The following is a 25889-nucleotide window of genomic DNA, read 5'->3' on the forward strand; positions in this document are numbered from 1 at the left end:
GACTTGCCCATAGCCACAAAGCCAAGAGCAGGTTTGTTGGGTCCCAATACGCTGTCCTTTCCATCATACCAAAATGAAGGGGCCTGCGAGTGGCTCGGAGTCTCGCCCCCAGCCAATCCCCAAAGCAAAAACACTGCAAACTACTTAGCCTACTAGGAAAAGAAACTGACACATGCGCAGTACGCTCCAGCGACTCCACCCGAGAGGCCTCCGAGGCCTACTCAGTGCACATGCGTCTGGCGGCTCCTCCCGGCCCCGCCCCTCACTCCTCGCCATTCCCGCCACTCCCCGCCCCTTTCCCGCCCGGATATCAGCCTAGCTTTGCCGGATGTTGTTGTGAGTCTGAGAGACACGTGAGGCGCTGCTACGTCATCAAAGGCACGCGCAGGAAACATGGCGGCGGCGGGGGTTGTGAGCGGGAAGGTAGGTAACGGCCCCGGGAAACATTCCTGTTTTTCTTCGGGATGGGGCTGTTTTTGCTGCTTGGAGGCCGGCCAGAGAGGGATGCGAGGGCCTTTCTGTATCAGGAACAGCCTGTGGAGGATGCAGGAGAAGATGACTAGGTGGTGTCAGCTGTTTTCTCGAGAATGCCGGCTCAGTCCGGGAATTAAGAGACCCGGCTCCTGCTCCAAGGCCAGCTAGGCCTCGGCGCTGTTCTGGTCGGCTCTGTCCCAGGGCGAGGGGCTTTTATTTGCATTGCCTTCTTAAAAGACAGGTGGTTGCCCCGTTGCTTTCTTTTTCTGGCTTGATTTTCTCTGACTGTAGCTCTTTATGTCTGCTCTTCGGACTCCAGGATTTTTTCTCTTCCTAGTCTAACTCGCCTCTGCCTTCCTCTGCTTCACTTTGGTGAAGGCATCTTTGTCCTCTTCGGGAAGAGCTGAAAACAGGTGCTTTGCAGCTGTGCCCTTAGAAGAAGAGTGTATTGGATCCATTTTACCAGGTTGCCGAGTTGGTTGGTGATGGTGAACAGCAGGGCATGTTTCCCCTCAGGGAGCTGGAGATTTACAACATCGCACGCTTGTCTGGGAAGGCGTTAGTTACGGTATTTATTTCCTAGACAAATCTGTGATGTTCCCGTGGGAGACTGTGGTACCGTCTTACGGAGGTGGTCATTGACCCCCTCGTGATAGTTCGTTAGGAATAAGGATTAGGTGCGGAGGATATTTTATCGCACAGTGCCTGTTCATGTTCCGAGGACACATCTTAATGCCTGTTGGTTCGGACTATCGTGGCATGCTACTGGAAGCATTTGCCATTGCGCGAGTATTTCGAAAACAGTTGGGTCGGGTAGTGACTCATCTAACACCAAGGACTATTTACTTTTCGCAGATAGCTTTCTCCGTTCCTTGAGTTTCACTCATTTTCTTTATGCTGCCCTCTCCATCCCATTTTGAATTATTTGACAGCGTTTGTGCTTTAGTGTATGGACCACTAGCCAGAATAACACAGTACTGTTACTCTGAAGGGTGACCTTGGGAAATTGAGCAAGCATGAATTCTCCGTCCTTCATTTTCTTTATCCCCAGAATGGATGTGGTGCCAGCCATTATTTCTTGTATTGGAGTTGCTAAGATTACATGAAATAATAAAAGCTTTATAAAAAAATTACATACTTCTCCATGCTGAGTATTTTAAATGATGGGTTGGTCATCGTTTTCAGATTTTCACGTTCTTTGGTTGTCTTGTCAGTTTTGTCTTCAGGGTGGATGCTGATCTTCTGCTTGGCTCACTACATATTTTAAGGTTATCTTGTTTGATTTTTTTATCTAGGACTTTCCAAGAAGGGATCCTTTCTGTTTGAACTACACTTCGCTCTTTCAGGTGTGGATTGATTTTGATAGAACCCTTGAGATGAAGCAGAGTTGTAAAATATAAGACTTTTTCCACCCTTTCCTTCCAGTCATTGCCTTTCATAATGTGACTTATTAGTCTTTTATTTCTTAGCTCTCCTTCGTCACCTCATTTATTCTCACTCATTGCAAATTTATACCCATTCTCATCACTCCATCTAAATTATTTTTCCATGCCCAAAGCTGCCCTTCTCCCAAATAATTCTGTGATGACCAGCAAAAGCCACTTATTCTTCTCTTAGCAAGTTCAGATCTAGTTTAATGGCATCATCATCATTCACCTGGTTGCATGTAAAACCAACTTGGAGACGTCCATTTCTATAACAACATCTAAGCAATAACCAAGTCCTACCAGTTTTACCTTAAAGAGGTTTCTTAAATTTGCTGCATCCTCTTCATTCTCAGTGCTTAGTTCATTCAGGCATTTAGTCTTGAGCTCTTGGCTGATTTTTCTCCTTGTCTGCAGTCCCTTTGCCCACCGTCCCCTCTACACAACCGCTGGAGTTATTTTCTAATGCACAAGTCTGATTGTCTCTTGCTTTAAAAAACAAACAAAAAATCTTAATTTTGTTATTGTCCCCATTGAAATAATACTCAAGCCTGGTTAACATGGCATAAAAAGCCATGTTGTCTTTCTGGCTTTGTCTTATGCTTCCCTACTTCCCAGTCTTGTTTCTTTGGGACAGGGGAATAGCAAAGAACACACACACACACACACACATTTATGAAAGAGTGTGTATATGTGTGTATGTGTCTCTCTGTATTTATTCCTCATCCCCCACCCCAAAGGTTCAGCTAAGACCTGTCTAATTTTGAAACCTAGGGCAGTGAATGTTAACCAAGACTCGTAAGACTCACGTGTGGTACTTTTAAAGAATATAGGTGCTGGGCCACAACCCAACTCTGTTGAATTAGAACCTCTTGGTATTGAGATCTAGGATGTAGAATAACTTTTCTACTAAGTCTACTTTGCTTGCTTTGAACTTTGAGTGTAGGAAGTGATGGGGGGAGGAAGTTAATCTCTGGCATATGGAGAAGCAGTGTAAGATAACAGTTAAGAGCTTGGACTCTGGAGCCAAACAAGTTTCAAAAACTAACTTCACACTTGCTAGTGACTTCAATCAAATTATTTAACCTCACTATGCTTCAGTTTTCTTATCTGTAATATGGGGATGATAATAATACCTACTTTATGAGATTTTTAAGGTTAATAAGTAAACGTATTAGAACAAAGCCTGGCACGTAGTAGATACTGTGTAGGTGTTATTCATCATCTTAATTTCCCTGCAAGTCATTAGTTGGGTATGGCAGAATTTTAAAGGTTTAGAATATGGGTTTTGGTATGGGTGTGAACTTCATTTTTGAAATTACTTCAATTGTAACTCTCAGTGTTATTTTAGGATTTGAAAAATACCTTGTTTTAGAAGTCACATAGTTTTGATGAATGAAAAATCATCACAGTAGGGCACTGGTTAAGGAGATGGAGTCTGATTGCTTGGGTTCAGAACCTAGCTCCACTGCTTTATAGCTGTGTTACTTTGGTCAAATTTCTTAACTTTCTGTGCACCAGTTTTCTTATTTGTAAAATGGGGGCTAATAATTATTTTCCATCATGGAATTGTAGAGAGGATTAAATGAGTTAATATTTGCAAAGCATTTAGAATAGTACCTGGCATCAGGTAAGTGCTTAAATTTTAGCTGCTATTATTACTATTGTTAAGGAAGATCTTTCAGACGGTCTTAAAGTTGTAAGGTTATTATTGATTTGGAAATAGTTGAATGTTTATTTTTGCTGCCACTTTCTACAGAGAGATTAAGGCCGCTCACAAATATTAAAGCACTATAGTTCCGTAAAATAAATTAGAGGGAAAAAACGCAAAAGGAAAGTGAATAAGGTAAGAAAGGTAAATGGAACTGGAAGTACGATTATTAAATAAACTGTATGCTTTAGTGGGCTACAGTTTTGCCAAAATGGGGAACCTGATCAGTAATAAGAGTTACAGGATCTACAATAAAATAAAACCAGGAGCAAAACCCCAAAAAACTAGTTTCTGAAGATTAGATCCGAGGATAAAATCTTCTGTAGATTCTTTATACTATGTACTATAATGAATTTGATTATATAGCATATTGTATCCTTATGGTTAAAAAACCCCACAACCCTATAATGCCCATTAGTATGCTGATGGTTTTATACCAATGGCTAGCTAAGTAGTTCAGTAAATACAGGGTACTGATTTGATGTATTTAGGTCTCGGATGATTTGACTGAATTCAGGGGTAGGTTGTTGTCAGCATGAGTGGATGGATTCAATGTTTCATATATGTATTTTTTTCTTAGCTGAGCCTGTGAAAGTGGGTTTGAGTTTGATTATAAACCCTGATTAGTTCTTGGAGTTCAGCTATTCTTTGTTGCTATGTATATATAGAACCATATGTTTTAACAGTCAACCAAATAGGGGGGAAAGATTGACACTCTGCTGTGAATATTTTTTTTTCCTGGCTGTGATCTTTATTTCCCACAGTTTTATTGAGAAATAATTGATGTACATCACTGTATAAGCTTAAGGCGTACAGCCTATTGGTTTGATTTATATATATTGTGAAATGATTGTCACAGTAGGTTCAGCTAACACTCATCTTCTCATATAGATCCGCCTGTGAATTTTTAGGGGAGAAATAGGGACACTGACTGCAAAGGCTATCCTGCTTTAGGATAATTAATGGAATGAGTTGAATTAATGGAATGAGTTGACATTGCAGAGAAGGCGGGAGAAAAGAGATAGTCTGAAATAGGTTTTGGCCTTATACCCAGAGCCTCTGATGGTTGCAGTTTACTTTTATTCATTTATTCAACAAATATTTATTAAGCATCTGCTTTCTTCCAGGCACTGTTTTAGGCACTGGGGATACATCAGATAGCCCCTTACCTTGGAGATTACAGACTTCAGTTCTTCAGAAGGAAAACATTCACTAAAAACCACTCCCTTGTTTAAATAAGAAAGTAAATATGAGTTTTAGGTCCTTGAAGTGGTGCTAATTTTAGTGAATGTTTGTTTTCTTGAGACTTGTAGACTGATCCTCATGAGGGCAGGGCCTGAAACGTTTTACCTGTGTCTGGCAGACATCTGGCATATAGTAGGTATTCAGTGAAGCAAAAAGAGCAAGAAAGTAGAAAAAAATTAAGGGAGACTAGAGGAAGAGAGGTGTGTTCACTAACAGCACTCTTGTTTTGGAGTTGAAAAGTCCTGTTTTAGTATATTTGCATTTCACTCTAGGTCTGTGTTTTTATTGTGGCTGCGTTAGAATTTGGTTCTATTGAAAATAACTTGAAGCAATTGAGAAATCACCTGTTATTTTTTCTTTGAGTTTTTTTTAATGGCATTTTTAGTAGGAGTTTATTTTGTAGCTTAAATTTGGTCCCTTCCAGTTCCTTTTAGATATGCTTGTAGTCCTGTGAAACCCCTTGCTTAAGAAAGATTAATATTCTTAGTATCTAACAGATTTTCCTGGAGAATTTTCTTAGACTAGATCTTGTAACATGGTAGTAACCTTCCTCGTGTAGGATACGATATGAGTATGTCTTCTTTATTTTACTGGCATTCTTTAACAAACATTTGAGTACCTTCTGTGTGCTGAGTTCTTTATTCTCGACACAGCACAGTAGTCTGCAACAAATCATTTCAATTTGTGATTTAATAAAAACATGACCTTTGGGGGAAGAATTCAAATATTGTTTGCTTTGATGGGACATAATGAAAAATGCTGCTGAGACTAAATGAAAAATTGTAACCCAGCCTTTTAATTTTCACTTTTTGGTGGAAGGAAATCCTTACGAAATCTATTTACTGTTTCTTGTGCAATCTATGGTGTGTCTGTAGTCGTTGGTATGAGAGAAGTCATTTGTTTAATCCTTGTTATACCTTCCATACTGCCCTCCTGTCGGACATTGTTTGGCACACTGATGCCCTTAAGATGCAGTAATAGTTCTGCTGCCTGCTCTTCATTGAGAATTGTACCATCCTCAGTATCTCAATATCTCTCTGTCTTCACTCTCAAAATTTGTGTGGTTTGTTACCCTTAAAACCACCTGTGTTCTGCATTTCTTTGAGTTACACAGTCATTACTGATTAACGCACCCCAGATAAAACTCATTGTTTACTTTCTTCCTTCTGTATTCTGTCTCTCAGTGAATAACCGCATACACTCAGTTTTGTCCTTGACTCCTTTTCCTTCACCTCCCACGTCTAATCAGTCACAAAGTCCTATCATTCTGACCCTCTAAATATCATTACAAGCCATCTGCCTTCCTTCACCCCTCTGCCACTGCCTTGGTTCAGCAACCATGAATCGCTTCCTCCCTGGATTACTGCGGCTGTTCATTCTTGGCTCTGCAGCCGGTGTGTTGGCTTAGAAAAGGCAGGTCTGACATACCATTCCCGTGCTAGAACTTTCTAATGACTTTCTAGTGGCAAATAATTGTCTTCAGGGTAAATTCCAAACTCCCAAATTCCTGCGCATGGCTTACAAACCCGGTATGATCTGATCTGGTCTCTACTCTTGTCTCTAAACTCTTAATACTGTCTGATCTGGGTTGCAGCCATGCACTGAACTACTGCTCTCTGTATAGAACATACAGCTTCTTCCAAGAACGTATACCCTCTTCTAGTTAAAATTGCCATTCTTCAGGTCTCAGGCTATATGTCACTCTAGTTAAAGCCTTCCTGATTTCTCATCCTGCCTGAGCCCCTTACATCTAGGTTAGCTATAATTTATTAGGGTCTGCTGTGGCTGCCTATTCACCCTCCGTCATATGTTGTAATTGTCTGTTTTCTTGTCCTAATCCCCAATTAGATTGCTATGAAGGCAGTGACTGAGTCTTATTTATTTATACCTAGAAGCTTACTCTGTGCCTGGCACATTGTTAGGCATTCACTGTACATCTATGGAAGAAATAACTGAAATTGACACCTCATACAGGATCCTGTGCATACTTCTATCACACTCTTCTGTGACCATTGATTTACATGACATTACTAGTTTAGTTAGACACTTTTTACGATGTATGTTTTTCCACCAGCACCTTTTACTCCCCACATCTAGTTGGTGCTTAATAAATGTGTATGAGTAAAGAAACTTCTAAATCAGATTAGGTGGAATGTGGGTGCTTGGAAGTGTTTGGACGGGCTATTACTTGTGTTCTTTTGAAGGACTTCATAGAAGTTGTTTGCAGAGAGAAGGTATAAAAGGGTGTTCTAGGTAGAAGGAACAGAATGCACACATGCAAAAAGGCACAGGGTTTTGAGGGAACAGGTGAGTTCAGAGGGGCCCAAGGCAGGAAGTATTGGGGAGTGTCAGGTGTTGCATAGATGTAGATGTAAAGTGTCATGTCAGAAGGATTTTAAGCTCAGGTGTGGTATGGTCAGATGTACATTTTATTAAGATCATTTTTGGCAGTGGTTATACGTTATACAGTTTACACAGATTATTGGAAGGTGATTAGATTGGGGAAGAGAGACCAGAATGTTATTTTAGTAACCCAGGCTACATATGATGAAGGGGTCAGTGTCAGAGAAGGTTTGAGGGATTTAGGAGGTAGGATGGGTATGGTGAAAGAGGCATTTAGGATACTGCGTGGATGGAATGTCTTAGGTAGAGTTGGGAATATCAGAAGAGCAGATTTAGGATAAAACAGACTGAGTATAAGATGCCTGTGGATTATTCAAGTGGAGATATCAAGTGGCTGCTTAGATATTTGGGTGTAGAACTCATTCGAGTTTTCAGGGCTTACACTGGCATTTCCTGGTGATACTGTCTCTAACCCAAAGTTTAAATTATTTATATGCTGAATGATTTCAAAGAAACTGAATTTTTGTAACTTTCTTGTTAAATTTAGCTTATAAAATTCACAGTTCCTAAAGTTCAAGAATGTATGTTGTGTATGGTAGGTGTTGGGTTTCCAGGTTTGGACAGAGATTTAAGGCAGGAATTTTATCCCTAAGTCTAAGAGTAAATTTCAAATATTTGGGTTGAATGTTTTCATTTATCTTTAGTTTTTGAAAATATTATAATAATTATAACACAAATAAAAATCCAATCCCACTTAAGTGTAGGAGCAATATAAAAAATTATCTGCTACTATATTGTGCAACTTCATTCTAACTTTTGCTAAATTAGAGGTCAGTAAGTTTATTCTAAAACATTTGCTGTGGTCCCCAGAGCACCTTTAATGAGCTTTGTCGGACATGGTTCCTTTGGAAAAAAAAAATCTGCATTTTCTATTGCCATCAGCAGGCTGTCATTGGAAGTTTTATAAATATAATTACCTGCTTATGCATCTTAGCAAATATTTAAGAATAAAGGAGAACTTGAAGGGCCTGAGACAATTTTATTCCAAATGGAGAACTTTTTTCCTTTCTTTAGTACCTTTACACATTGTTCTTTTTTTTCCTCCCAAGAGGGTGGGGAGCAGTTTAGAATATTCTAGCTTGTGTAAAGATTTTATCCTTTCTATAACATTGCCAGATACATACAGGCAAGGAACTTTATCTTGTTTATTTTTCTGTTCTCCATGGTGTCTGGCACATAACATAATAAGTGCCTAATAAAAGTTTGTCGATCATGTTTAGATAATTAGTTTAGCACCACCAAGTGGCAAGTGTTTGAATGTCCTTGATAGTTTTTGCTCCCTATGGACAATGAAAAACAGATAGGGTGTGATTTTTAAATTTTTTTGAGGCAGGACCAACTTCTTTTTCTTTCTTTTCTCCTTTTTTTTTTTAGGTAAAATATCTTAACATATTTACTTTTATACAGGGTTTTGCAGTTTAAAAAAATAGACTTGTCCTGTAAGTTATTTTTTATAAAGCTTTATTGAGGTGCCACTTGACAAACAGTAAGTTGCACATAGCATGTATAATGTGCTAACTTTTGATGTATATATACACTATGGACCCATCAACAGAATCAAGATAATGACATGTCTACCACTCAGAGTTTCCTCCTGACTTACTGTAATCTATCCCTACCTTCATCCTGTCCACAGACAAACACTGAGCTGCTTTTTGTCACTATAGATTAGTTTGCATTTTCTACAACTTTATATAAATGAAATTATATGGTACTCTGTTTTTGGTCTGACTTTCTTCATTCAGCATAATTATTTTGAGGTTTATTCATGTTGCTGCATGTATCATTAGTTAATTCCTTTTTATTGCCACGTAGTATCCTGTCGTATGGGTATACCACGATTTGCTTATCCATTCACCCATTGATAGACATTTGGGTTTTTTCCACTTTTGGCTGTTACAAATACAGGTGTTGTGAACATTGATGTATAAGTCTTTGTATGAGTATGTGCTTTCTCTTTTCTTGGGCAAATATCTAGGAGTAGAATAGCTGGATCGTAATGATAGTTGTATGTTTAGCATTTTAAGAAATTGCCAAACTATTTTCCAAAGTAGATGTACCATTTTACATGCCCACTGGTGGCGTATGAAAGTTCCAGTTGCTCCACATCTTTGTCAGCATTTGGCATGTTGGGGACTTCCCTGGCGGTCCAGTGGTTAAGACTCAGTGCTTCCACTGCGGGGGGTGTGGGTTCGATCTCTGGTTGGGGAACTAAGATACTGTATGCCACATGGTGCCCACCCCCCCAAAAAAAAAAACATTTGGGACGTTTGTTTTTAAAATTAATAGATGGCTTCAATTTGCAGTTCCCTAATGACTTATGATGTTGAGCATCTTTTCATGTGATTTTATGTTATCCCTATACTTTCTTTGGTGAAGTGTCTGTTCAAACCTTTTACCCACTTTATTTTATTGAATAAATTGTTTTCTTCATTTTCTTGTCACTGCGTTTTGAGAGTTCTTTTTATCTTCTGGATACAAACCCTTTATTACATATACAGTATGATTTGCAAGTATATTTTCTCTGCCTGAGCCTAAATTTACTTAGTTTTAGTAGCTTTTTGGCAGATTCCAATGGCTTTTCTATATAGACAGTCATGTCATTTGTAAATAAGTTGTTTTACTTGTTCTTTTCTAATCTAGATGCCATTTATTTCTTCTTTTTTGTAGTGTCTGAAACCTCAAGTAAAGTGTTGAATAGAAGTGGTAAGGGTGGACATACTTACTTTGTTCCTGATCTTAGGAGAAAACATTCAGTCTTTTAAGTATATGATGTCAGCTGTACTAAGTGTTTCATAGTTGCCCTTTATTAGGCTGAAGAAGTTTCCCTTCTATGCCTGATTTGCTGAGAGTGTTTGTCTGAAATAGATGTTGGATTTTGTTGAATGCTTTTTCTGCATCTTTTGAGATGATTTATATGGTTTTTCTTTTTAAAATTTTTCATTGTGGTGAATTATAGTGATTGGCTTTTTTTTTTTTTTTTTGCGGTACGCGGGCCTCTCACTGTTGTGGCCTCTCCCATTGCAGAGCACAGGCTCCGGACGTGCAGGCCCACAGCCATGGCTCACAGGCCCAACCGTTCCGCAGCATGTGGGATCCTCCCAGACCGGGGCACGAACCCACGTCCCCTGTATCGGCAGGCAGACTCTCAACCACTGCGCCACCAGGGAAGCCCAGTGATTGACTTTTTAATATTAAACCAACTCTAAGACTAAACCCCACTTGGTCATGAAGTATTTTCCTTTTTACATATTGTTGGATTCAATTTTTATTTAAAATTTTTGTACCTAAGTTCATGTGAGATATTGGTCTATAGTTTTATTTTCTTGTTTTTGTCTGATTTTAGTGTCAGGGTAGTGCTGGGCTCCTAGAATGAGTTGGGAAGTATTCCTCCCCTTCATTTTCCTGAGTTTGTATAGGATTGGTATTACTTCTTTCTTAAATATTTGGCAGAGCTTACTAGTAAAACCATTTGGGCCTGGAATTTTCTTTGTGGGAAGGTTTTTAACTAAAAATTCAGGGAATTCCCTGGCGGCCCAGTGGTTACGACTCCGTGCTCTCACAGCCAGGGGCTCAGGTTTGGTCCCTGGTCGTGGAACTAAAATCCCACAAAACCTCGCGGTGCGGCCAAAAAAAAAAAGTACAGCAGAAACTAACACAACATTGTAAATCAACTATACGCCAATAAAAATTAATTTAAAAAATTGAATTTCCTTTATTTATACTGGGCTACTCAGGTTATCTTTTTCATCTGTGAGTGTTGGTAGCTGTCTCTCTTAAGGAATTTATTTGTTTTGTCTAAGTTGTCAATTTTTTAAAATAAACTTACGTGTGTATGTATGTATGTATGTATGGCTGCGTTGGGTCTTTGTTGCTGCGTGAGCTTTCTCTAGTTGCAGCGAGCAGCGGTTACTCTTGTTGTGGTGCATGGGCTCTAGGCGTGCTGGCTTCAGTAGTTGTGGCTTGTGGGCTCGGTAGTTGTGGCTTGCGGGCTCTAGAGCACAGGCTCAGTAGTTGTGGCGCACAGGCTTAGTTACTCTGTGGCATGTGGGATCTTCCCGGACCAGGGCTCAAACCCGTGTCCCCTGCATTGGCAGGCGGATTCTTAACTACTGTGCCACCAAGAAAGTCCGAAGTTGTCAGTTTTATTAGTCTAAATTGTTCATAAATTTTCTTAGTATCTTTTTTACTTGTGTACATTTGTAGTGATGTTAAAGTTCTAATTCCTAATATTGGTAATTTGTGTCTCTTATTTTTTCCTCATCTGTCTGGCTAGAGTTTTAACGTGTTATTCTCAAAGAACTAGTTTTCAGTTTCATTGATCTCTTCTCCCCTCCCCCATTTTTCTTTTTTCTATTTTATTGATTTCTACTCTGATTTTTCTTTCTGCTTACTTTGGGTTTAATTTGCATTTCTTTCTCTAGTTTCTTAAGGTAGATGCTCAGGTCATTAATTTGAGGCCTTTTTTCTTTTCTAATAAAGGCATGTAATGCTATGTTTCCCAGTAAGCACTGTTTTAGTGGCCCTACGCAGATTTTAATACGATGTGTTTGCATTCTTATTGAGTTCAAATACTTTCTAATTTTCCTTTGATTTCTTCTTGACCCTTGGGTTATTTATAAATATGTTATTCATTTCCAGATATGTGAGAATGTTCCGAAGATGTTTCTATTACTGATTTGTAACTTACTTTCACAGAATATACTTGAATTCTTTTAAGTTTACTGAGATTTGTTTTATGGCCCAAGTTTTGATCTGTCTTGGCAAATGTTTTGTGTACATTTGAAAGAATGTGTATTCTGCTGTTGTTGGGTGGAATGTTTTGAGTGTAAATTAGGTCCAGTTGGTTGATGGTGTTATCAAGTCTTCTGTGTTATTACTGATTTTATGTCTATTGTTTAATCAGTTATTGAGAGAGGGGTTTGAAATATCTGACTGTAATTGTGGACTTGTTTATTTTTTCTTGCAATTCTATCACTTTATGCTTCATGTGTTTTGAAGGTCTGGTATTAGGTGCATAAACATGTAGGATTGTTAGGTCATCTTGAGGCACTGACCATTTTATCGCTGTGAAAATATCTTTCTACCTGGTAATATATTTTTGCTCTGAAATTTGTTTTGTGTGATACTAATATAGCCATTCTAGCTTCTGATTAGTGTTGGCATATCTTTTCATCTTTTAATTTTTAACCTATTTGTGTCTTTATATTTAAAATACTTTTCTTGTAGGTAGCATAGATTTGGGGCTTTTCTATTCAGTCTGATAATCTCTTTTTAGTTGGAGTCTTTAGGTGATTTATATTTAATGTGATTACTGATATGGTTAAGTTTAAGTCTGTCATCTTGCTATTTGTTTTTTATTTGTCCCATCTCTCCTTTGTTCCATTTTCTTTTTCTGTCTTCTTTGTGATTAGTCAAGTAGTTTTCATTATTCTGTGTTTATTTTTTATTTCCTTTGTTGATTAATTCACTATAACTGCTATTTCAGTGATTGCTTTAGGGCTTACAGAGTACATCTTTAGCTTATGACATTTACATTCAAGAGTTGTTATACTACTTTACATAAGGTATAAGAACCTAGAACAGTATATTGTCACTTCTCCTGGCTTTTGTGCTATTTTTGTTATTTTGCTTTTGCATATATTACAAACCCTCAAAAAACATGTATTCATTTATCTGCTTGTTTATGCTTTAAAGAAGGGGATTTGATTAACAAGAAAAATATATTTATCCACATAGTTACTGTTTTCGGTGGCATTCATTTCTGTATGTAGATCCAGATTTCCTTCTGGTGTAATTTATTCTGCCTGAAAGACTTACTTTAACATTTTTTGTAGTGTAGGTCTGATATTAATGAATTTTTTTAGCTTTTATATGTCTAAAAAAGTTTGTATTTTACTTTACTTTCTTTTTTGAATATATTTTCTCTGGGTATAGAATTGTAGGTGAACAGTATTTTTGTTTTGTTTTGTTTTCATTTCTTTAAAGATGTTGCTCCAAAGAGGAAGGAGGAAACTTTGGAAGGTGATGGATATGTTTGTGGCTTGATGGTGATAGTTTCATGAGTGTATACTTATTCTCAACTTATCAAGTTATATATATTAAATATGTATAGCTTCTTATATGTCAATCATACCTCAATAAAGTGGAAAAAAAAAGTATTGCTCCATTGTTTTCAGTCTCCATTGTTTCTAAAAAGGAATCTGCTGTTATCATTATATTTAATGTTTATTCCTCTTGCTGATTTTCAGATTTTCTGTGTATTACTGATTTTGCATAATTTGATTACAACGTGCCTGTATCTAGTTTTCTTTGTGATTCTTGCTTTCATTTCGGAGTTCATTGGTTCGTTGGTGTTTATATCTATGGGTTTATAGTATTAATCAAATTTGGAAAAACTTCTGCAATTATTTTTTCAAAAAAGATTTTTTTTTCTGTTTCTTTTTTCCATCAACTCTTTCAGGTAGTTCAGTTATACATATACTAGACCACTTGAAATTTCCTTGCCGTCTATTGATGCTTTGTTAAATTTTTTCTCAGTCCCTTTCCCCCCTTTTTGTATTTTGTTTTATATAGTTTTTATTGCTGTAACTTCAAGTCGATTATTCCTCTGCAATGTCTAATCTGTCATTATCCAATTCAGTGTATGTTTCATCTCAGACATTGTAGTTTTCATCTCTAGAAGTTCAATTTGGATCTTTTTTATGTTTTTGATGTCTTCTCTTAGCAAGTTCTAACTTTTCTCTAGTGTCCTGAACATATGGAATTCAGTTATAGTAATGTTTTAATGTCTTTCTCTATTAATTTTATTATTTGTGTCATTTTGGGTCATATTTAATGGGGTGAGTTTTCTCCTCATTCTGAGTCATATTTTTCTGATTGTTAGCATGTCTGTTAGGTATTTTTTTTGTTTTTGTTTTTAAGCCAGGTGTCAGATATTGTGAATTTTATCTTTTTAGGTGCTAGATATTTCTGTATTCTTATAAAATGTTCTTGAGTTTTATCCTGTAAGTCACTTATGTGGAAACAATTTGATACTTTTGGGTCTTGCTTTTAAACTTTGTTAGATGGGATCAACACAGCATTTATTTATTTATTTATGTTTTGTTTTGATTGTCATATAGTTGATTTACAAAGTTGTATTAGTTTCTGGTGTACAACAAAGTGATTCAGTTAATGTATATATGTATATATATATATATGTATTTTTTCTTTTTCACATTCTTTTCCATTATGGTTTATTACAAGATATTGAATATAGTTCCTTGTGCTCTGCAGTAGGACCTTGTTTATCAGCACAGCATTTCATGTGAAACTAATTTTGCCCCACTGCTGAGGTAAGACAGTTCTGAGTACTCTACCTAGTGCTCTGTGAATTATGAGGTTTCCCACACCAATGGGAACGGCGCTGTGTGAGCTGCAGATTGTTTCTTCTAATAATTTCAGGTGGTTTTCCTCTGGCCTTAAGTAGTTTACTGATGCGCATGCATTGATCAGTACTCTGCTGAATACTCGGGGATCTCTGCAGATCTCTTGAGTTCTATCTGTGTACTTTTCTCTGTCTGGTACTCTGTCTTGGCCTTGCCCAGTTCCCAGCTCTGTGTCCTCAACTCAGGGAGACCACTGGGCATCTTCTGGGTTTTCTCTCTTTTGTCGCAGCAGGGAACTCTCTCAAGACAATAAGCTAGGGCAATAGTATGACTTACCTCATTTGTTTCCTTTCACTCAGCAGTCACCATCCTTCATTACCTGATGAAAACCGTTGTTTCATAGATTTGGCCCTTTTTTTTCCTTGCGGGAGGGTAAATCCAGTCTCCTGTTACTCCATCTTGGCTGGAAGCGTTAGCTGTTACAGGGTTTTTTTCCGCTCTTTTTTTTTTTTTTCCCCTTGGCCCCACTGTGCTGTGCTGGATCTTAGTTCCCTGACTAGAGATCGAACCTGTGTCCCCTGCAGTGGAAGCACAGTCTTAACCACTGGACCGCCAGGGAAGTCCCTTTTCCTCTGTTTTTGGTGGGATTCTTGGCTGGAAGTGTAAGCTGTTACAGGGTTTTTTTCCTCTCCAGTTTTGGTGGGATTCATACCTGTCTCTTATATGCATCTTTTTTTTCCCCCCTTCAAGATCAGGCTGACTGTTTTACTTTGTTCCAAATTTGTTTCCTTTGTTGTTACAAAATTTGAGATGGTCTTTTTTCTTCCAGAGTTTTTGTTAATAAATACTTCTTTCTCGTTGATCTGTATTCTCTTCTGTACCTTCTGAGAGGTGACATAGTTAGCAAGACATTCAAGAATTTTATGAAATGCTAAGTATTTAGAGAATTCCAATAGATATTTGGGTAGCTGAAGGTAATCACATTTATAGAACGGGTTATACCAGTTTGTAATTTATATTAAAGTTTCTTTTTTCCCTGTTCCATTGGTAGTCTCTACAACAATAGCATTCCTTCCCCTGTCCCTGCCACCACCCCGCCCCCCACCAGTTTTGGGGGGGGGTGGCAGAGACACTTAGTAATAGGTTGTGCTTTTCCCTCAAATCTACTTGATCTATCCTTCTTCTCTTTCTTCTCCTCAAGACCTGTCCTTCCATTGTTGAATTCATGTCATGATTTGCATCTGACAGTATCCCTCTGTTATCCTTGAGATATGGTTTAAATTCTGTTTAAGACTTCACATTTTATGTTTATCACCAGTAATTTTTAGCATTTTGGTTGTGAAACAAAACTTATATGCAGAAAATCACACTTACATAACTTAATGACTCATAAGGCAAACGTCCTTGTAACCACCACGGTGGTCAAGAAATAGACCTTTGCAGGTACCCCTCTTCCCCTAAGTAACTACTATCCTAACTTTTATAGTACTTACTTTCTTGCATTTCTTTATTACTATTAGCATTTTTTTAAACACTGCTATCCTGTTTTTTATTTGACCTCCTTCTCTGTTCTCCACTTAGTATTACTAGGTACTTCTTCCCGTTTTGTTTTTCTCAGTCAGTTGCACCTTTGTCTTTCATGGTATTTGATATCTTATTTTTCCTTGAATCACGTTTGAATTTAAATTCCTTGTATCAAACACAATACTTCTTGATTTCAAAAGATTGGACATACAGGAATCATCAAAAAAAACCCCAAAAACACACCAAACCACCCAAATCCTGATTTTTGACAACAACTGTTTGTCCTGTTGTGTACAGTTTTCATACTGAGCTTTCTCTGTCATATGAACGGGAAGATAAAATGAAAACACCATTTTTGTTTCCATCAGAGATAAACTCCAGATATGTTTTTGCCATGTAATTTGTTCCCTTGTAAAGTATCACAAATTAATAAGTTGTTAGGGTTGGAGAATTTGACATAGACTTTTAGTAATATCTCGGGTATATATGCTAGAGAATTGTTTAGACTTTTATTTTTACATTTAGTGCCTTTGTATCCCTAAGGTAACAATCATGGGAAGTCTTCACTGCCTGTACATTGTCTTGCTATTCCGGATGTTTGGTGCTGATAACTCACAGAGTCTGGATTGTTTGCAAAAGGAATCTCAAGCAAGTTGTACATCTCTAGTAGTGCAGACTTTCATTTCAGTCTTTTTCTTCTCATAGCTTTCCATTTGCCAGCTTCCTGACGTTAGTTTTCATTGCCCTTGACCCCCTTGGAATATAATTTTTTTCTTGTCTGTCTTTCTGACTTACATATTATTTTCCTGTTATGCCTATGAACTCTTCGTCTCCCCTCAAATCTCAGGTAGTGGAAAGAAAGAGGCATTACTGATGCCCTTTCTTTGCCCTTTCCTGTAGCACGGAGGACCTACTCATGTAGCTAATTGGTGACTGCTTTAGATTGGAATATGAGCACATAGGATACTGGAACAATATTGTCAGTTCCACATATGCTAAGCCTTAAGTTGATGGCCTTTTACATTATGTACTGTTTGGACAAATAAAACTTATCAGAGCAGACCTGAGTCTGAACCCCAAAGTAATGGGAGAACCTTGATCAAATCACTTAACTTCCTTGCATTTTTTCCCTCAATTACAAAGTGGGAATGATATCACATATCTAATTGAGTTGTGAGGATCAAACGTGATAATGTAGAAATGCTTTGTAGAGTAATGCATTATAGAAATATTACATGGCCAGTAATAGCATTTGAACCTTTCTTTTTATTTTGCATTAGAGATTATGAACAAATCCAGAGTAAGGAAATTGGAAGCCTGTTTTACTGAAAGTATTATCTTAGATGAAATTCCTGATATCATAATTGTTCCCTGTAGCAAAATAATTTTTCATTTCAAACAAGCTTGGAGATAGCTTTTCAAGTATTAATTGTTACCATTGATAAATGTAAGAAGCAGAATGTCCTATGGAAGAATGGTACTCCTTAGGAATCAATTCACTGTAGAGTTTAATGAAGAAATATTATCTTCATGTTATTGTTATAAGATCAATTTTTTTTTTTTTTTTTTGGCCTGTGGGAATAGGGATCGAATCCGGGCCCTGGCGGTGCAAGTGTGGAGTCCTAACCACTGGGCTGCCAAGGAATTCCCTGAGATCAAATTTTTAATTGGACTTCTGTTTCTATATTTTGAGCTGTTTCAAGTAGTTGATACGATTGTATTTTATTATATACACGTATCCACAGACTGTGGTGATGAACATATATATGCTATGAATAAAAAAATAAGTAAAATCATTCCTGTGATATTAAAATGAATTTTTCAAACCAAGATGCTATAAAAGGGACTAAACTTTTTCTGTGGAATGTTTAGGAGTTCAGATGGGGGAGAAATTAAGGATTTTTGTTGAAAGGCCAGATTGTTAAATAGTTAGCTGCTGTATTGATTTATAAATTAAAGGCATTTAAAATTTGTTTTTAGGGAATTCCCTGGTGGTCCAGTGGTTAGGACGTCTCGCTTTCACTGCCGAGGGCCTGGGTTCAGTCCCCGGTTGGGGAACTGAGATCCTGCAAGCTGCGTGGTGCAGCCTAAAAAAAAAAAATTGTTTTTAGTCCTTGAAGTAGCATTATTTTGTACATCTAAGCAATTTCAGAAAACACATTCCTCTAGGGAAGCCATGTAGAATTTTTCTGGTAGTTTCTTGAGACAGTTGAGATTTAATGGGTGAAGATGCCAGGAAATATGAAATCCACTCCTTCCTTTGATGTAAAGTCACTGAACAGGTCTGTGTCTCAGTTTATTTTTCTGTAAAATGGACATAGAGGTAATGAGATCTATTCTGACTCATTCAGTTTGGCTGTGAGGATTTAATGAGATCAGAGTGCTTTGAAAACAAAGTGCTATTCAATTAAAACTTATTATTATCTTATATTTGAAATAAATTATGTACTAATGCAGCTAGTGTGTGTGTGTGTGTGTGTGTGTGTGTGTGTGTGTGTGTGTACCTGTGCGCCTTTAAGTCTTATAAGACTTCATAAGGTTTAGTAGCACATGAAGGTAAATTTACAGATTTTATTCCTTCTGCAGAATTAATTGGTATTTAGCATGTAATATCTCAAGTGTGTAATATTGTAGGAGCGTGTAATATCACGCTCTTCAAATCAAAAAGCTGAACATGACCGCTTTCTAAAGACAGTATTTCTAAAGTCTGGGTTTGGGATTGTGAAATTTTGGGCATGTAATTTGTCCTTCAAAAAGTTCTAAAGACAGTATTTCTAAAGTCTGGGTTTGGGATTGTGAAATTTTGGGCATGTAATTTGTCCTTCAAACAGTGCTAAAAAGTTAAGAACACAGAACGTGAGATGAGTGCAGTTTTGACTTTTCGTGAGGTACCTGGTACTTTAATACTTAAGATATTTTCCCACCTAAATTACTTCGGAAACTCAACTTTTTCTTAAATGAAAAAGAGAATAAGGCAACACTTCACTAACATATGTATGGGGAAGGAAGAGCTGCTTAATGTGCTTCAGTTACGTGAAGTGTTTCATTTTCTTTAGGGTTCATTTATTTCATAAAGGCTCTGAAATCTCTTTAGTATTAATAGTACCACAGAATCTTAGATTGTACTGTTAATGATACCAAGCTTTTCTTGGCAAATGAGTGTCCCTTTTTCAGCTATAGAGCTCTTGATTGTTCTCATAGCTGAGTATTAGGTGAAAATATGCTAAAGTGAAGTTTCTGGATATCTTTTGTCAAAAAAGCTTGAGATTTTAAGGGATTTTTTTTTCCCATAGCCTTTTCATACTTCTGTTTTGTGGCCCCTGTTTTATACATTGAAAAACGAAAGTCCAGAAAGGTTATAGTTTGTACTTCTGGAATTCCCTCTTTTTACTTTATTCATTTAAATTAATTTTTAATTACTGAAGCAATATATAATTATATATTTGTACTTTGAAATTTTCAAATAAGTTCAGCATTAACATAGAAAGTTAGAGTTCCTCTTTCAACCTTTCCCCATCCCATTATCTTTTTCAGAAGTAACCTTTGTTAACATTAAAGTGTGTCCTTCCAGAGCTTGTTCTCTGTATTTTACACAGATATAGAGAAACTTTTAACAGTATAAATGTCATCATATTATGTATAATTGGAAGATTTTTCCATGTATGTCTGTCTGTTTAATCTACCTCTTAACTTCTGAATAGTATTCTCCATAGAATGAATATCACAGAATATATTTTATAATTTTCCTCTTTGTGGTCATTTAGATTCATACCTTCCTTTTCCTCCTTTCCTACTCTACCACCCACCGTGTTAGAAGTAATACTATTGTGAATATTCTTATGCATATCTTTGTGCACATGAGTGAATAAATCTGATTTTTCATTTCTATACAAACAGTATAGAATTGTTTCTGACCACTCCCCAACTCATACTGTCCCGTCTTTGCCTTCTGTTTAATGCTAGTCTTTTAAAAACTATTTCATTGAAGGCCATCTTGGGTTTTTGAGATCAAAACTTCTCTGGTGATCTTGATTACTGGAAGGACTCTTTCTTGACATGCTGTAAGTCTATATCACAAGTGATTAACATAACAGGAGAGGCAGTAAAAGTAAGGTGGGAACTTTGTAGTGCAGTGGCTAAGAGAACAGTTCTCTGGTGTCAGACTGCCAGGGTTTCAAACTCCACACCACCCCTTACCATTTGTATCATCAACCTTAGGCAAGTTATTTAACTTCTCTTTCAGTTTTCTTGTTCACACAGATGGGCTCCTCATCCTAATGATGTAGTTATAATGATATAGTTATAGAACCTATGGTCTCGGGTTATTGTAAGGATTAAGCTATAACGTGGAATTCTTAGTGCATAAGTGTTCCACAAATGTCAACTGGGGGGTGATAGTGATGGCCTGTGTTGCGTGTCCTGCGTTCTTGGTCCCCATGCTATTCTGAATAGAGATGTGATTGTATTAATAAAAGGTTTACATAAATAGAAAGTACACTGTATTCCAAACTTATGTCAAAATTAAATAAGTTTGTAATGTCTGGAAGTGACTATTTTATTTCCCTTTTACTTATTTTCTTAGTGAAAAAAATTTTTTATTAGTTTGAAATTGGTCCCAGCAGTAGAATCTTTTTTTTTAATGTTTATTATATATGTTACAAATATTTCTTCCCCATTTGTTCCATATATATATACTTTTTGTTGTTGTTGTTGTTTTATCCTTTGACCACACCGCACAGCATGTGGGATCCTAGTTCCCCAACCAGGGATTGAACCTGCGCCCCCTGCGTTGGCAGCGTTGAGTCTTAACCACTGGACCACCAAGGAAGCCCCCTAGAATCTTAATATATAACATTATGCCTTTAGAACATAAGGCTTAACTTTATAAACGTTTCAGTTTACTCAGGAATTTACTTAAGTCTCCCCTGTATTCCCATAGGGCATTGTTCAGGGACCATGTCTTAGTTATATTATTATACCTGCAGTCTTACATGCTTTTACATATAGAAGCACTCAGTGTTTGTGAGCTTGAACTAGTTTGAACTAGTTTTTCCAAGAAGTCCTCATCATTACTTTTTAATATTCCCATCTTATTTTCTATGCCAGTGTGCTACAAAAGCACACCAAAATAAACTTATGTGCTGTTATGAAATAGTTAGAAATCATTAATTTTTCATTATATTTCATCTGTTCTTATTTTTGGATATTTTCAGTTTGAACCCAATACTTTGCTTAATGTTTGTTAAAAATATATGTTAAGTGGAATTTGCATATAGGGTCACATAACAATTAGCCTGACATCTTTGTTTAAGAAGATCAAGATCCTGATTATCACTAAACCAAAAAACCTTTGCATGCATAACAAAGCCGATTTCCTTCTAGTTTATCTTTGTTTGAAGTGCTTTTAAGTCTGAGTAGTATTTTTAAGATAATACATTTTTATATGAAATAAGCAGAAACTTGGTTCAGGCATTATAGGAAAACATCTCTTAATTTTTTTTAAAACAAATGTTGAAATAGTATTGAATAAAAATGGTGTGATTAATCTTATTTTTGCCATTCCAGATTATATATGAACAGGAAGGGGTGTATATTCATTCATCTTTTGGAAAGACCAGTGACCAAGACAGCTTGATTTCAGGAATATTACGTGTTTTAGAAAAGGTATGTTTCTAGTAAATGACTTCATTTAATAATTTATGTTTAAATAAAAAATAATTTTTATTTAATAATTGTTTAAATAATCATAATTGGGGCATTATCAGCAGGCTTGAATTTCACATGTAAGACAAAATTATGTAATTGAGCAGTGGTTGTAAATTTAACATGGAAGTGATTTTAGAAATAAAATGCTTTAGATAAGCCAGTAAAATGGTATGGAATATTTTAAAACTTATGTAAAAGTTGCAGTAATATAATTTTTTTATAATGAAAGGCAGAGTTTAGAAATCTATACATTGTTGTCAAATAGTGGTTTACATATGATATTCCATATTTAACGTGCTGATAAATTTAAGGGGTTAAAAATTTCATTTTCAGTTCAGGGAATTAAGTATAGGTGACTAAAAATATAAGATATTGCTGAATAGTAAATATGGTTAATAATTTCTTTCTCTAGGATGCTGAAGTAATAGTGGACTGGAGACCATTGGATGATGCGTTAGATTCTTCTAGTATTCTGTATGCTGGAAAGGTATTTAAGAAAAAAATGCATGACTGAAGGAATGCCATTTTTTTTAATTAAAGCTTTATTGAGATATAATTCATATACCATAAAATTCACTCTTCTAAAGTATATAACTCAGTGTTTTTAGTATATTTACAGAGTTGTGCAACCATCACCAATATCTAACTTTTGAACATTTCCATTACTTCCAAAAAAGAAACTGTACCTCTTAGCAGTCACCCCTCATTCCCACTTAAGTCCAGTCCTCTGCACCCATTAATTTACTGTTTGTCTCTGAGGATTTGTCTGTTGTGGACATTTTATCTATGGAATCATATAATATGTAGTCTTTTGTGACTGGCTTCTTTCACTTAGCACAATGTTTTCAAGGTTCATCCATGTTATAGCACCTGTCAGTACTTTGTTTCTTTTTTTTCTTTTTTTCTGAATAATATTACGTTTATGGATATGTACCACATTTTGTTTATTCATCCATCAGTTGATGGACATTTGGGTTGTTTTCATTTTTAGGCTTATGTAAATAATGCTACTCTGAACGTTCATATTCAAGTTTCTGTGTGGATACATTTTTCCTTGAAAACCCAGTAATGGAATAGTTGGATTAACTTATGTTTAACATTTGTGTCATGTGTTGACTTCTGACTATGGAAGGTAGAGATTTAGCTCTATCTTATATCTAATTCACCTTGAAACTATGGCCCAGTTGTCCACATTTCTTCTCAAAATATTTAATCACATAGATGATCTTCCAATGTCATCTTCTTAGAGATATTTCTTCCAGAGCCTTCTTACAAGTTCCTTCTGAACTGGATGCTCTTTTGGCTTGCTGTGCAGCAGTTATCCTGGGGATTCTTTTTGCCTCTTTCCCATATTTTAATCCCCATTTCCTGTATCCTCTGCTATCTTATATTTTGGTTTACTCCCTAGTTTTGGTGCACCTCCAGTGCTTCCTGAGAAAAAGGGTGTATGAGAGCAAAAACATTTCTGTTTTCAGACTTTTCTATCCTTATTCTAAATTGATAGCTGGCTAGCATAGAACTACAGTTTGAAAATAAATTTCCCCTCGTATTTTTGAAAGTTATTGTCTCAGGTTTGACTAATTTCCTTTATTGATGTTAAGTCTGCTGCATTCTAAGTCCTGATCCTTGCTATGTTTTTTTCCTCTTTAGAAGCTTTTAGAATTGCCTTTTTGTTTCTAGTGTTCTAGATGTTCTGGAAATGTGCCCTTGTGGTCTTTTTTTTATCCACTGTGTTGGGTGCTTGATAGGCTTTTTTTTAACGTGAAAACTTGTGTCCTTTAGTTTTTAGGAAATATTCTTGAATTATTTTAGAGATGATTTCTTCTTCGTCTCCGTTTTCTATTTTCTTTCTTTCTGGAACTCTACATGCTTTGGACTGGTCCTGTAATATTTTAATACTTTACTGTTTTCTAATTCTTTGTGTATGTGTGTATTATTTTCTAGGAAATTTCTTCAGTTTTATCTTCCAGTTCTTCTATTGCCTTTTTCATTTTTGCTGTTTTTTAGATTTCTAATACATTTTGTTATGTGTCCCCTTTCCCCCCTTTTAAAAAATAGCATCCTGTTCTTCATGAATATACTACTCTTCCTTATTTCTGAGGAGTTGAAGGATAGTTTTTTAGATGTTTTCATCTCTGTATATAGTCCACCTCCTCTAACTGACTTTTTTTTTTTTTTTCCTATTTCATTTGGACTTTATCTTTTATGTAAACACTTGCCTTTGACATTTGGTGATCTTTGTATTGTGGTGCTCATGTTTAACAGCAAACACAAAAAACTGATTATACTCTCTCTATGTATGGGTAGGTTTGTTAATAGTTGGGACTCAGGGTGACTTGGCTAGGCTGTTTCCTTGGGGAATCCCCGATATTGAAACCTGGGTCTTTTTTCATGGGCTCGTCATTTGTCAGAGAAGAATCTACAGATTCCTGCCTGGAGAGGGAAAGCTGGATTCCACTGTTCTGGGAACTGAGTGGAGGAAGAGAGCTGGGAGTCTTGCCAACTTATTATATAGATGAACTTTCAGTTAATTCTCCTGTTTTCAATGTATTATCTCTTTGCTCAGTGTCCCTGGTTTCTCCTAATCCACAGATAATCTGTTTTACCTGTTCCAATGAATAAACCTTCAGTCTTATAGACTTTTGTTAGTAGTCCTGTTTTCAGCTTAACCTTTATCCTAGTTTCCAGAAGTACCTGATTTACTAGTTCCAAGCCTTTGTGTGGGGTGGGGTTCTGTAAATGCTGCTTTGCTTTCCCTACTATTGATGGGAAAGTTGGTAGTGATGGTGGTAAGGGTTACATTTTTTTAAATTGGGCAAACGAGGAGGGCTCCCTGAGAAATGACATCAGAGGAAGGAGTCGGAGGAAAAATCACTCCACTTTGTAATTTCATTCATTCAGTTTTTCCCCCTATGCTTCAATCTATTTCTTATTAATTTCTTTTGTTTATAATATATTCCTGTTCCTATAAATCTTCCTTTTTCCATTTTTAAAAACAATTACACTAGCAATACACGAATACATTCTTGTTGTAAAAATTCAAATAATAGAAAGTTGAAGTCCTCCTTGACTAGAACCCTGTCCCTAATCTGTCCCTGTTTAATGTATATCTTTCCAGACTTTTATCGGTACACATTTCCTATCATATCTATCCATCCATCCATCCATTCATCCCTGGTTTTCTCTAGTGTGTTTCTAATTACATATGTTCCATGTAGTTGTTATACTGCATACATTGTTTCTTAACTTCATTTTATTTACTATTACATATTAAACATATACACATGAACAGATATCAGTCTTTAAACTTCTGCCTAGCATTTTATTGGCTACCTGCTAGTTTATTTACTTATTCCTTCATTGATGGATGATAAGATATATTCAGCTTTTCACTTTTACAAACAATTCTGTGATGAAAATTCTTGTATCTGCCTCTTTGTATACATGTGTATTTCTCTGAAGTAGATGAGAAGAGAGTTATTGTGGTGAAACACATGCATATTTTGAATTTTAATAAATATGACTCACTTGTACATTTGAGTCAGTAACTAATTAGCACTGTCATCAACAGTGTGAGATACAGCATTTCCTCACACTGTCTTCCATATTTTTATTTTTTAATTGAATGGGCCAGAAAAATTTAAATTCATCTTTACTTGCTTTTCTTGGATTGTTTCTGAAGTTGGACATCTTCCTTTGTCACTTCATATTTCTTCTTTGATTTGCTTGTTCATACCATTTCCTTATTTTTCTCTTTTGATGTTTGTTGATTTCTCAGTAAATTGGTAGGAGTTGTTTTTGTATTCTGGATATTTTTCTGTCATCTTCCGTATGTTTTGGAAACATTTTCACACAGTTTTGCTTATCTTTAACTTATGTGTGGTATCTTTTGTTGAATAGAAGTTAAACTTTTTGATTTAGTCAGATTATTAACATAGCATTTTAGACTTTTGGTTTTATTCTCTTTTAAAATACAAAGTTCTTTAGAACTGAACATATAGATATGGTATTTGTAGCTTTTAGCTAATTTTG

The 25889-nt window shown here is 36.2% G+C and overlaps 1 protein-coding gene across 1 annotated transcript in view; it reads left to right on the plus strand.

Moving 5' to 3' along the window:
* The first annotated feature begins 376 nt into the window (after positions 1-376).
* TBC1D15 (TBC1 domain family member 15) overlaps positions 377-25889 on the plus strand; it is a 72296-nt gene continuing 46783 nt past the window's right edge. Inside the window, exons 1-4 of the mRNA XM_028490401.2 lie at positions 377-423; positions 1770-1820; positions 21717-21815; positions 22270-22344. Coding sequence (XP_028346202.1) covers positions 394-423; positions 1770-1820; positions 21717-21815; positions 22270-22344 — 255 coding nt within the window. The 5' untranslated portion in view covers positions 377-393. The remainder of the gene's footprint in view (positions 424-1769; positions 1821-21716; positions 21816-22269; positions 22345-25889) is intronic.

Source organism: Physeter macrocephalus, chromosome 6 (assembly GCF_002837175.3).
Source record: "Physeter macrocephalus isolate SW-GA chromosome 6, ASM283717v5, whole genome shotgun sequence".
NCBI lineage: Eukaryota > Metazoa > Chordata > Mammalia > Artiodactyla > Physeteridae > Physeter > Physeter macrocephalus.